Below are 12,493 nucleotides of genomic sequence, written 5' to 3'. Positions count from 1 at the left end.
TAAACTGATCTATCCATTCGGGCTGGAATGAACAGTAATTGTCGTCATTTTTCTTTTCGCCATCTTGTTCTGGTTGGTTATATTTTTCAAATATAGCTAGATAATCATTCAATTTGACGTGGACATGAAGCAGGCCGCTATGTATTCCAGTTAAAATTCAGCTCTGAAATGTAGGCTGACTTACCGCCGTCAATCATATTAAAATGCGAGTCTCTTACCTAAATATTTGGAACATATTGTATTTCACACATTCATAATTATACATCAATGAAGTATGCTAATAATTTTAAATTAATTTAATTATGCCCGAGGGTGAATTTTCAGAATTTTGCAGCCATGTAATTTCCTGAAAAGAGGTTCCCAACTGCTGATATAACTACAACATGAAATTGTGGAAAATGAATAATTGAAATAGTATTATGTCCATAGAACATGCAATTTACACAGTTTCAATACAATACAATGCTTGGGTCTGTTTTTTTCCCCCACTGACTTTGTCATTATTGTAGGATAAGTTGCTGGACGTGGAAGGCAAAGGGGAGCTCTTCTTGATCTCATTTTACGAAGGCCTGCAAAGGGTGGCTTTATTCACTGAAGAGAAGCGCATTTACAAGCTCCTCTGTGAGAGTGAAAAGGCGGAGCTCGCAGAACAGGAGATCATCCTGTCATTACAGAATATGGGAATCTCTCTAGTTAACAATGGGACGAAGCAAGAAGTGTCCTTCATTGGCATTACAAGGTAAGGTTAGGTGACAGTCGTCTAAATGTATCACAGTCTGCCATGCATCTTCATTTGAAGGTTATGTTCCTGGACATAATGTATTAAGTGGACTTAATATTATTTTGAGCACAGTTAGTTAGGTCCATAAATATTTGGACAGTGACACATTTGCACAGTGTCATCATTTTGGCTCTGAACACCACCACAATGGATATGAAAGATGTACTTTAAGTGCAGACTCATATCTTTAATTTGAGGGTAGTAACATCCAAAATGGGTGAACGGTGTAGGAATTACACCAATTTTTATACGTGTTCCCCCCAATTTTAGGGGCTCAAAAGTATTTGGACAAACTAACATAATCATTAATTAAATTGTGAGTTTCAATACCTGGTTGCAAATCCTTTGCAGTCAATACCTGCCCTAAGTCTGGAACCCATAGACATCACCAGATGCTGGGTTTCTTCCCTGGTGATGCTCTGCCAGGCCTGCACTGCAGCTGTCTTTAGTTCCTGCTTGTTCTTGGGGAGTTTTGCCTTCAGTTTTGCCTTAGAAATCAAAACAAACCAATCAGAGAGAGAGCAAAAACATTAGGTACACTATTAAACTATTTGGTACATTCTTAAAAAGAAAGATGGCACTGGTGAGGTCAGGAACACTAAAAGGCCCCGAAGACCTCGGAAAACAACTGTTGTGGATGACAGAAGAACTATTTCCCTGGTGAAGAAAAACCCCTTCACAACAGTTGACCAGATCAAAAACACCCTCCAGGAGGTAGGCGTATCTGTGTCATAGTCAACAATCAAGAGAAGACTTCACCAGAGTAAATACAGAGGGTTTACCACAAGATTTAATCAGGAAACAGGAAGACAAGCGTAGAGTTTAAAAACATTTAAAGAACCTATACAGTTCTGGAACAACATCCTATGGACAGATGAGACAAAGATCAACTTGTACCAGAATGATGGGAAGAGAAGAGTATGGAGAAGGGAAGGAACTGCACATGATTTGAAGCATACCACCTCATCTGTGAAGCATGGCATGGGCATGTATGGCTGCCAAGGGAACTGGTTCCCTTGTATTTATTGATGATGTGACTGCTGACAAAAGCAGCAGGCTTAATTCTGAGGTGTTTAGGATTATATTATCTTCTCAGATTCAGCCAAATTCTTCAAAACTCATTGGATGGCGCTTCACAGTGCAGATGGACAGTGACCCGAAGCATACTGCGAAAGCAACCCAAGACTTTAAGTTGAAGAAGTGAAATGTTCTGCAATGGCCAAGTCAATCACCTGACCTGAATCCAATTCAGCATGCATTTCACTTGCTGAAGACAAAACTGAAGGCAAAATGCCCCAAGAACAAGCAGAAACTAAAGACAGCTGCAGTGCAGGCCTGGCAGAGCATCACCAGGGAAGAAACCCAGCATCTGGTGATGTCTGTGGGCTCCAGACTTCAGGCAGTCATTGACTGCAAATTATTTGCAACAAAGTATTGAAACTCACAATTTAATTCATAATTATGTTAGTTTGTCCAATTACTTTTGAGCCCCTACAATTGTGGGGGGCCACATATAAAAATGTGTGTCATTCCTACACCGTTCAACCAATTTGGATGTAACTACCCTCAAATTAAAGATGAAATTCTACACTTCAAGCTCATAATGATTGTTTCCTTTAAAAACCATTGTGTTGGTGTACAGAGCCAAAATGATGACAATTGTGTCACTGTCCAAATATTTATGGACCTAACTGTATCTCACAGAGCTCTTAATTTCAAAAGTATAAGATATTCTTTGATGCATTTTAGCCCCGTTTGATACTTGCTGGAGAGTTGTTTTTTCCCCTTTGTTCTTAATGCATTTTCTTTTGAACAGTTCTGACATTGTGTGGGAATTAAAACCCAAAAAGAAGTCTAGATGGAAACCCATGAGTATCAAGCAGACAGATCTGTTGGAAAAGGCTTTTAGAGAATATATTGATAATGGACCTATTGATCATCTCATTGCAAACTTGGACTCTAACTTTCAGGTCAGTTTTAAATACAACTAAATCCCAGTTGATTTTTCTCTTTGCCTTGCGCATAAAGGTGGAGATTCTGTGATTGTCTTTATTATTTATTTTTGTTTTCTTTATGAAGGTGTGTTTCACACCTAATGGTGCTGATATGAAAATCCTGCAACCAAATGAAGCTCCAATCCGCAGAAACTTCTTACCAGCTGTAAAAGTGGAATACAGTGTTTCAGCTCGCCAGAAATCATATCGGATTCAGATTAACAGAATTCAGGTGAGAAACACTGGGAAAAAATCTTTCACTTTTCTAGTATTAAAAGTGTATGATATGACAAACCATAACCCTGTACTGGAGACAAAGTGAACCCGTCTTTACTCTATAAACTGGAAAATGTACAGTTTTCTATCAGCTGAATTTTCAGCAAACTCCTTAAAGATTTCAAGTGAAAATAAGTATATAAGAATATTCCTCATTTAAATTAAAATATCATGTTTCAAATGAAGGGTGTGAATAAGATTAATACAATTAGGGTATTTATGAGATGCAATGAAACAATGAATTCGAAATTTACGTATGGGCACAGGATGTTATTTTTAGATCTTCTACACTGAAAATATGTTGTAATTCAGGTTAATATCTCTAAAGCATTGAAATATATCTGAAATGTATCAAGAGATACATGTAAATGCATTTCAGATCTTATTTAAAAGTGTAAGATAAGATCTCTAATGTAAGTTAGCGTATATTTAAATGTTTTTAAACTCTTGAATTAGTTCAAGGTATTAAAGGTATTTTTATATCATATTTTAAATCTGTTTTAATCGCTAATATACTTTTGTTTACATTGGCAAACAAACGAAAGCTATGCTACAGTTCTCAAAACACGAGTGTTATAGCTGGGGGGGGAATCCAGTTACCCACACACTGATTGTGGAAACTTGTTTTTTCAAAATTACATTAATATGTATTCTCAGAAATATTATTTTATGTATTCCAAATATTAAAAGGTATGTAACTAGCATTCTCAAAGAGGTGGAAGACAATAGACAAATGCAGGTTTCATTCTTCATCCCCTGACCATTCCCTGCAACATTCAGCAGTTTAACCAAACCTTCTCCGTTAACCTGTGACTTCCCAGATTCAAAACCAGCTTCCTGGAGCCATCTTTCCCTTTGTGTTTTACCCCATAAAACCTCCAAAGTCTGTCACAATGGATTCAGGTTAGTAAAGGTTTTGCATTTAAAATACTTGCAATTTTCTGGTAAGTACACAAACGAATGCCTGGCGGGAAAAAGATTGAAACAGCCAAACAGGTTAAGGTAACCCCTGAAGGAAACTATTAAAACAAGAACATTGAATGAGGGGAAGAACATCCATACTGAAATTAAATCTTTGGTATTCAGTTTGGTTTGGTCCTCTGCTGGATGAAATCCTCAGCCTGAATCTTCCATTAATTATTGTCTCCATCCATCTTGCTTTCATAAAGCTTTATATTAAAAATGAATATGTTAAGTAAAATTTACATTTTCTTTCAATTTCTACTTGCTGGCAGCGATTTCTTGGATGTTTTGATCTTTTTATTCAGCAGAATTTCGTAACAATATAATTTTTTCAAAACAAAACCAAAGAAAACGATGAACAAGAATGTATACTAACATTTAACATTTTGCATTGATACATTATATTCTGTCTGATTAGATTTCTCCAGCTCTCCCCATGTATCCCTTGTAGTGCAGGTAGCTTTAATTGTAATCTCCTGGAAAAAATGTTTTAAAAATATTTCCAAGGTGCTGCATTAGCAGGGTTGCTAAATTGCACAATATATTCAAAAATACCTTTTCATTTTTCATTTTATCTTTTTCTCATAAACTCTTTATCTCTATCTAGTCCCACGCTATGACATTATTATTTTATTTTATTCAAAGAGACCTATAAAGTCAGCAGCCAGTTCACTTTTTGGCTGGAGAACTATAGTTGAAGATACTTTTCCCATGGTTGTTAGTGTGTACGTAATTTTAAAATGGGGGAAAAAACAGCACAGTGATATTGAGAAATGTTTAATGATTTATCCTTTTGGGTCTTTATTAACCAGCTGAGGGTGCTGTTTCCCTGATTTTTTTTAAGACATTTAAAGAAATATGAGTTTATTTAAACTCCATCGAACTTCTCTACATGCTTCGTTCAACACCCAGATTTGCATATTTATGTGCTTAAGTAGAGGAGTAACTGATGTTGCTTCTACATAGAGCTATAATCAGTTCTTACTTTTCTTTTGTTCTTACCTTATAGTATTACAGATAACAACTCATCCAATGTCATACCGATGTCATAATCCCAGGTGTATATTTCAATCAGTTCATAAGGTATGCAGAGGTCTGGATGTAGGCATCTAACAGTGAAGTGTCTGTTTTAACCCTTTTGCTAACTGTTATTTTTAACACAGAACCCAAACCACTTACTGATGTCAGCATAGTGACAAGATCTGCTGGACATTCAGACATATCTCGCATCAAGTGAGTTTACAAAATGCATTTTTTTTATTCATAAGAACAATTATAACGAGAAGACATTTCTCTTACATATGTCTTCATGTTTTTGCATAATATGGATTTATCCATGTAAATTCTGACAAGGTTGATTTTTTTGAGAATGCAGGTCTAGACTCAGTATTTATATGTATATTAAAAATATATTACATTATTTACTGTGTTGATAGATATACTATTGATCTATACATTACTATCAACATAGCTATATTGCTAAATAACAAGTACTTTGTGACTCCTCCTTTGCATTTGATAACATGGAGGAGGTAGTTCCTGTAGTCTTCTAATAGGTTTCTCCACTTCTTTGAAGGCATGACCACTCCTCCTTGCAGAATCACTTCAGATCCTATAATATTTTGGAAAAGATGGATAGAGAGAGAGATCCAAATGACATAAAAGAAACACAGCATGCTTTAAGTTGAACTACTCTTTCTAAGGGTGCTTTATTTGAAAAGGTTTTATGATTTTCTGTCTTCTTCAGTGTTTCAGCTCTTAAGATTAAACTGCAAGTCCTCAGGTTCATGGATATATCCTGGGTGCAGTCCACACTGATTCCTTAATGACTCTTTATTCAATTCGACACTCACTCGAGACACCAAATTGGATCCACTTGTACTTTGTTGCCCTCCTCATGTTTGAAAGTCTTGTGATTTCTATTACTTCTCAAATCATATGATCACTAAATGTCAAGCACACTGTTCCCTTTGAGTAAAGAATGGAAAATATCACTGATGTTTATTCCCCTTTCATAAATCTGTGATGATTTAAGGCATCTGAAAGAGTACAGTGTGTAGGATATAAGGTGTTTTGGTTTAACTCCTTGTCTGAAGTAGATGAAATACATCCATTGTGAGCAGATAACATCTGTTAGGTGTGACAGTGTGACTGGCTGTTATTAATACGTACGCTTTCTTCATTGTTTCAAAGGTATTTCAAGGTGTTGATTCAGGAGATGGACTGCAAGTTAGATCTGGGCTTCCTGTATGCCATTTTAGATCTTTTCACACAAGAAAATGCCAAGGAAGTCTCTTCTGAACAAGAGGTAGGAATAAAGGCTTGTTGTGCACATTTAGCTATTTTAAACAGCAGTGTATCTGATCATGTGTTAAATTGCATTAAGGAAAGAGTAATGCATTCTCAATGCACAATATCCTGATTATCATGAGCATGTGATTCATTAAATGCATCAATGTGCATGTTACCAATGTGGCCAATGAATTTAAACAAAGTACAGGACAATTCTTAAATCTGAAGATCTTCTATACTCGTCTTTCCTTCCTATGCCTCTTTTCTGTAAGTCTGGGTTCAGTAGGATTTACTGCTTATATAATACTTGTGTCAGACAAGTCAATTAACTGCAGAAGAGTGACTTCATGTGATTGATGCAGGCACTCTTGAAAAATACAGTACTATATTTTAGATTACCACTATAAATGTCCAATACTATTATCGTTGTGACAAGAAGAAAATAAAATTAATTATTTTTAACTGTGTATGATGATTTCTTGAAATTAAATTGTAGTTTACAACACATTCATGGGATTCTGTGCAGAAATTACAATGTTTGTGTGCGTTTGTGTGTGTATTCCAGTTTGTTTTTCCTGTACTCTCTTTGAGTGTTAATGTATTAAATTATTATTGCAAAATAAATATCTTAGTGGATTCCAATTATATCACAGTTTTTAATTGCATGCCCTTTTGTTTTTCACAAGAAACACATAACATTAGGCCAGTGGTTCTCAATCCTGGTCCTGGGGACCCCCTGCCCTGCTGTTTTTTGTTCCAGCTGAGCTCTCAATGACTTCATTTACTAGTAGCTTACTTAATTAAACCCTAATTTAACTAATAATTTGCCTAATATAAGTATGGAACTGTAGATGGAACTTGAAAACTTTGTATAAGTTACACAATTTAAGACATCAAATGAAGCAAATTAGTTCAATTGAGGGTTCAATGAAGAAATTGAGAGCTCGGTTGGAACAAAAACCACCAGGGCAGGTGGTCCACAGGAACAGGATTGAGAATTAGTGCATTAGGCCATTTTAATATTCAATTCATGGATGTTTAGTTTGTTAATGGAGCTCTACAAATTGGTTGTAGTCCAAAATATCTGCTGGTTCCATTATTGTATTAAAATATCACAATATTAGTAATATGGTTTTATTTGTTTCCTAGGTGGAATTATTTAACAAGGACATTGAATATATAAAGACAGAACTGAACAATGCATCTGCCACGGATACTTCAGCAATTAGTCTTTTTGAGTATTTCCACATCTCTCCCATAAAAGTGAGTTGAAGCATTTTAATTTATATTTTGCATTGTACTTGACTATTAGTTAGGCAGAATATAATTTCAGACAGTGTTTATTGGATTTGTGCCAGTAACGTAAAAGTATGATAAATATATATATATATAGAAATTCAGAAAATGTAAACCTAACATGCTTAAAGACATATTTCTTATTGTACTTGCACACAACTATGGATCTAAATACTTTTTAAAATTGAAAATTACTGTGATGTTATTAGCTCCAAAAAGTCTATACATTATTCTGTGTGTTATGTTTAACGTTGCTTAGAGTGTTAGAGATTAATTACTGTCCATGTATTTATCTTCTAGCTGCATTTAAGTTTCTCTCTCAGTTCTGGAGGAGAGGATGGTAATAAAGAAAAACGAGAGACAGAAATGATTCCTGTCCAGTCTCTCAACCTGCTGCTCAAGAGCATTGGGGCCACTTTAACCGATGCCCAGGACATTGTGTTTAAGTAAGGATTTTTAAATATTCCATTATAAAAAAACATCATGTGGCTAAAATTGTGTTTAATATTTGAAAATATGTGTGAAGGATTTAAAGCTGTAATTTTATTTGTCAGGTTAAATAAGTACACATTTTCATAGTTCCAGTATATGCCAATATTCATGGCATGCACATATTTTAAAACAAGTAACAAACTAATAACAGAAATGGAGCAAAATATGATTTCCTATTTAGAAGCTCTCCCTTCTCTCCTTCAGATTGGCTTACTTTGAGTTGAACTTTCAGTTCTGCACAACTCAGCAACTTCAGTGGGAAGTCGTCAGGCATTACTCTAAACAGGTATGTGTAACTGGTTTATTTTCTCTATTACCAAATGTATTCATTTTGGGTAAAACCTGCAGCCAAATGATCATTGTCCTTTGTTTTAGGCCATCAAGCAAATGTACGTCCTTGTGCTGGGGCTGGATGTCTTGGGTAATCCATTCGGATTGATAAGGGACTTGTCCGAAGGAGTCGAAGCCTTTTTCTATGAGCCCTACCAGGTTGTCCTTCTTGTGTTTGGATTCCCATGTGATGTTTAATTAATTGAGTTATACATATAGTGGAAATACATGTTCTCTAAGGAGTGTTAAATGTATTCAAACTGCAATACACTACAGTTTGAAAGTCAGTCATCTTATATTAGTTTAGTACAGATTAGTTTGACATTTGAAAGATATGGGTTTGCCCTTTAGGCTTTACTGCTTTTCAAACTGGAAATAATGGCAATACTTTTAAAATTATTTATTGATTTATCCATTGTGTTTTTCACAGGGTGCTATTCAGGGTCCAGAGGAGTTCGTAGAAGGAATGGCACTGGGGGTTAAAGCTCTGGTGGGAGGTGCAGTTGGTATGTACTGGAGGCGAATTGATTCCTCAACTTGTTTAGGCAGAATCTCTACATGGTGTGGGTTAATTCAGGAAAAATAATGCAACTGTGGAGAGCACAATAATTATCTAAAGTATTCAGAAAAGTACAGTGTAATTGAGCGTGTTGTGATGTCAGAGCTGAGAGAATACTGTCTCTTCTCAGGGGGTATAGCTGGCGCAGCGTCAAGAATCACTGGCGCCATGGCTAAAGGTATGGCCGCCATGACTCTGGACGAGGAATACCAACAGAAGCGCAGAGAACAGATGAATAAAGAGCCCAGTGGCCTCAGAGAGGGCATTACTCGTGGTGGGAAAGGATTGGTATCAGTAAGTGTTGGAATGCTGTCTTTTTGGTCATGCTGGCACAATTTGAGCAGTGCTGTTCAAGTAATATTATTTAAATATTTTCTTACAGGGATTTGTCAGTGGTATTACAGGGATTGTTACAAAACCTATTAAAGGTAAGTTTTTTATTTATTTATTTTACTTTTACTTTTTACATTGACAAGTTTTAACATTAATATATGGTTAGAATTTAATGATTTTAGTTTTTAGTAATTTTTTGCAAATGAATATGGGCAGTCCTTGCAAACAGAACATACAAATAAAACAACAGATGTACAGATAAAAAAACAGCAACACAAAGTTAACATCATACAGATGTTCTGTGTTCTTATTTATGTAAATGTATTTCAGTGCTCCTAAAACAAACATAAATATAAAGGGTCACTGTTTAAATATTAAGCAGACAAGGTAAATAAGCCATATATACCACAAGGGAGGAAATGGGTCTTCTCTGTGTGCAGGTGCTCAGAAGGAAGGAGCTGCTGGGTTCTTTAAAGGAATCGGGAAAGGAATTGTGGGAGCAGTGACTCGTCCCACCGGAGGGATTATCGATATGGCCAGCAGCACTTTTCAGGGCATTAAAAGGTACGGAGAAATGTCCTCTCCTTGGAGCCTCTCCTACTTAGCTTATAGAAATGAAGTGGATGACTACATTGGATTCATTAGGTAGTGCATAAATGTGTGAAGATGTAAATAAACTATTAAAATTAATTCCATATGTCTGGACAAAAGTAAGCCAGATAACTGGCTCTTCACCTTTCATGATATGTAGTAGCAAACCAAAGAGCATCACTCCCAGATTGACTTTGTCCATAGTTTTTATGAGTTCTCCAAACATTGAAAATTATTTTAGTACACGCTGTTGTCTGAGAAGCCAGATAAAATCTCAGCTTCATGTCATAGGTACATTCCTAGTTCACCACCAACGTGCACATCTGTGTGTTTTATGAGTGAAGGGCAACTTAAAGTGATTCAGTTCTGCTCAGTAAAGCAGAATCATTGTTCCAAGTAAAAATCCTTAATCTGTGCCATGGTTTTATTTGTATTGTGTTTTTTAGGGCAACTGAAACCTCCCAAGATGTGGAGAGTCTGCGTCCCCCACGCTTTCTCCATGAAGATGGAGTCATCAGGCCGTACAAGGAAAGGGAAGGGGTTGGCAGCCAGATGTTGCAGGTGATTTATTTCTGCCCTTTTCTTAAGATCAAGACGTAAGGTAGGATGTAACCCTGACATTGTGCCCACCGAACCTCATTCATACAGCAAGTATCTGCTTAGAGCCAAGGTGTTGGAGCCATTACGTCATCAAAACAAAGAATCACAGTGTTTTTGTCGGATCCTCTGTTGTGATTGGTAACCTTTTGAATATCTGCACTGCTAATGCTTGCCTTCATAGTGTGTCCTTCACATCCATTTCGATTGTGGTGGAGCAGGAAGAAATACTTTTAAAGACTGAGTGTGTAAAGGCCCTTCTGATTCTTTTGATCTAAAATATAAAATGCGTATGATTCTTTTATAAAATATATAGTATAAGAATGTATTGCCAGTACAATTACACTTAATTGGGAGTGGGGTTATCAATTGCTTCCCTATTCTACTGAAACATATCACCATTTCATTTGCCATGTCTCCATTTCTGCAGTGTTTTTTGGGAGCCCAATCAAGTGTGTGATTTAAATGTATTGATCATTGTGCCATCTGCTCTTTAGACGACTTGCATTTTTTTGTTTTAACCACACTGCATTCTTATCTTAATGTAGACATAAAAACATAAGAGCCGTATTATATTTAATAAAACTGCATCAAGGCTTTCATTATCACCTGTCCTGCCATATTTATCAAATGAAATCCAGATTGCGGATTGGACTGGTGCACAATTGGCCGTACACTGCTGGCATTGCGAGGATACAAGGCAGCCAAGGTCACCTCAGCTTGCTTTGACTGCATACTGGGCACATGCCAGTCTGCAGGGTTTTCAGAGAGAGAGCTATGTTACTCCTCCATACTATGCCAATGCTCTGCTGTTTGCACTGTGGAGTGATGGATGGATGGATGGCATAGCAATGTGAAGGAGCACTAGCTGGCTAAATCGCATTTGCATTAGTGAAGCAGGTTTAGCAGTGAGCCAAGCTGATTTACAAGGCATTGATGTCAAATTGGGAAGTTACTAATAAAACAAATTGGCAATTAAAAATCAAATAATAATAAATGGGTGAAATTTTCTTCAAATTGTCGTTATGCTGAGTATGAGAATCAAGCCTGTCAATGGTGAGCCCTGAGCGCTTGTTTTGTGCCGTCACATTCCTGCCAAGCCTGCATGTTTGAACTGACATTGGCTATGTTTTCTCTTTCCTCTTTTGTTATGCTTGCAGAAAAGAATGGCCTACACTGAATGGATTAGGACTGACAGTGATGATGAGGATGATGATGATGATGATGATGGCAGCTAGAATAAAATTGCTAAGTGCTAGCAGTGCATGCATTCAACCTAGTTGTCAATGTAGCTGTTAGTCATGCAGTTAGTCTGTGGCCGCCATTGTGTGTCCTGATCTAAAGCTTGCACCAATCGCAAAGGGCTTCTTTAAAGAAATATCCACCAGTGATAATTCTTTATTGAGTTCAATTCTAATCAATCTAATGTAATCAATCATTTGAATCTATTTTAATTTACCTTGGGCTGGGGTTTATATCTACAATCTAATATAAGCACTTATTTTCACACCTAATTAAAAAATATTTTTAATTTTAAAGAACCCTTTGCCTTCTTCATTGCCATGCCACTGCTCTTCTGTTCATTTATGTGCTGTCCATGCTGTATTTTCTGTTCATACGTATATCTATTTGTGTGTGAAGAACTAATAAAATGTATTTTAAAACACTGCTTTTTAATCATTTGCTGTTCTCAGGGCATGCGTCTCAAGGATTAAACTGTGTAACGAAACACAATTTCATAACATCAAAGTTTTGTTTCGCTTGTTTTTTTTATTTTCTAAGGAAACCATGCTTTAACCTTATGTGAGACCATTTCTTTCAAGTCTGATAATGTAATTTCAGTACATGCTTTATTTGACACTGGAGGTTTTGTACTGTGGATATTAATGTCATATTGACATGTAAATGCTTTTTTTTAAAACCCCAAGCAAATTATTTACAACATTACAGGTCAGAAGATGTTGATTTGGTATTTTCTGGCCAATATAT

The 12,493-nt window shown here is 36.2% G+C and overlaps 1 protein-coding gene across 4 annotated transcripts in view; it reads left to right on the top strand.

Annotated features, from left to right (window-relative positions):
* The window catches only part of vps13a (vacuolar protein sorting 13 homolog A), a 57,756-nt gene that overhangs the window by 41,567 nt on the left and 3,696 nt on the right, over positions 1-12,493 (top strand). For 3 of the 4 annotated variants that reach the window (XM_066711112.1, XM_066711111.1, XM_066711114.1), the window contains 15 exons: positions 510-739; positions 2,598-2,751; positions 2,861-3,007; positions 3,873-3,954; positions 5,178-5,247; positions 6,208-6,322; positions 7,456-7,569; positions 7,903-8,048; positions 8,299-8,380; positions 8,470-8,583; positions 8,855-8,930; positions 9,114-9,277; positions 9,366-9,411; positions 9,757-9,880; positions 10,354-10,468. In XM_066711112.1, coding sequence (XP_066567209.1) covers positions 510-739; positions 2,598-2,751; positions 2,861-3,007; positions 3,873-3,954; positions 5,178-5,247; positions 6,208-6,322; positions 7,456-7,569; positions 7,903-8,048; positions 8,299-8,380; positions 8,470-8,583; positions 8,855-8,930; positions 9,114-9,277; positions 9,366-9,411; positions 9,757-9,880; positions 10,354-10,468 — 1,779 coding nt within the window. Of the gene's footprint in view, positions 1-509; positions 740-2,597; positions 2,752-2,860; positions 3,008-3,872; positions 3,955-5,177; positions 5,248-6,207; positions 6,323-7,455; positions 7,570-7,902; positions 8,049-8,298; positions 8,381-8,469; positions 8,584-8,854; positions 8,931-9,113; positions 9,278-9,365; positions 9,412-9,756; positions 9,881-10,353; positions 10,469-11,664; positions 12,171-12,493 lie in introns of those variants that run through there. The other variant, XM_066711113.1, reaches the window with a different exon arrangement.

Source organism: Amia ocellicauda, chromosome 8 (assembly GCF_036373705.1).
Source record: "Amia ocellicauda isolate fAmiCal2 chromosome 8, fAmiCal2.hap1, whole genome shotgun sequence".
NCBI lineage: Eukaryota > Metazoa > Chordata > Actinopteri > Amiiformes > Amiidae > Amia > Amia ocellicauda.
The sequence above is the reverse complement of the archived record's forward strand: the minus strand, read 5'-3'. Positions and strand labels throughout refer to the sequence as shown.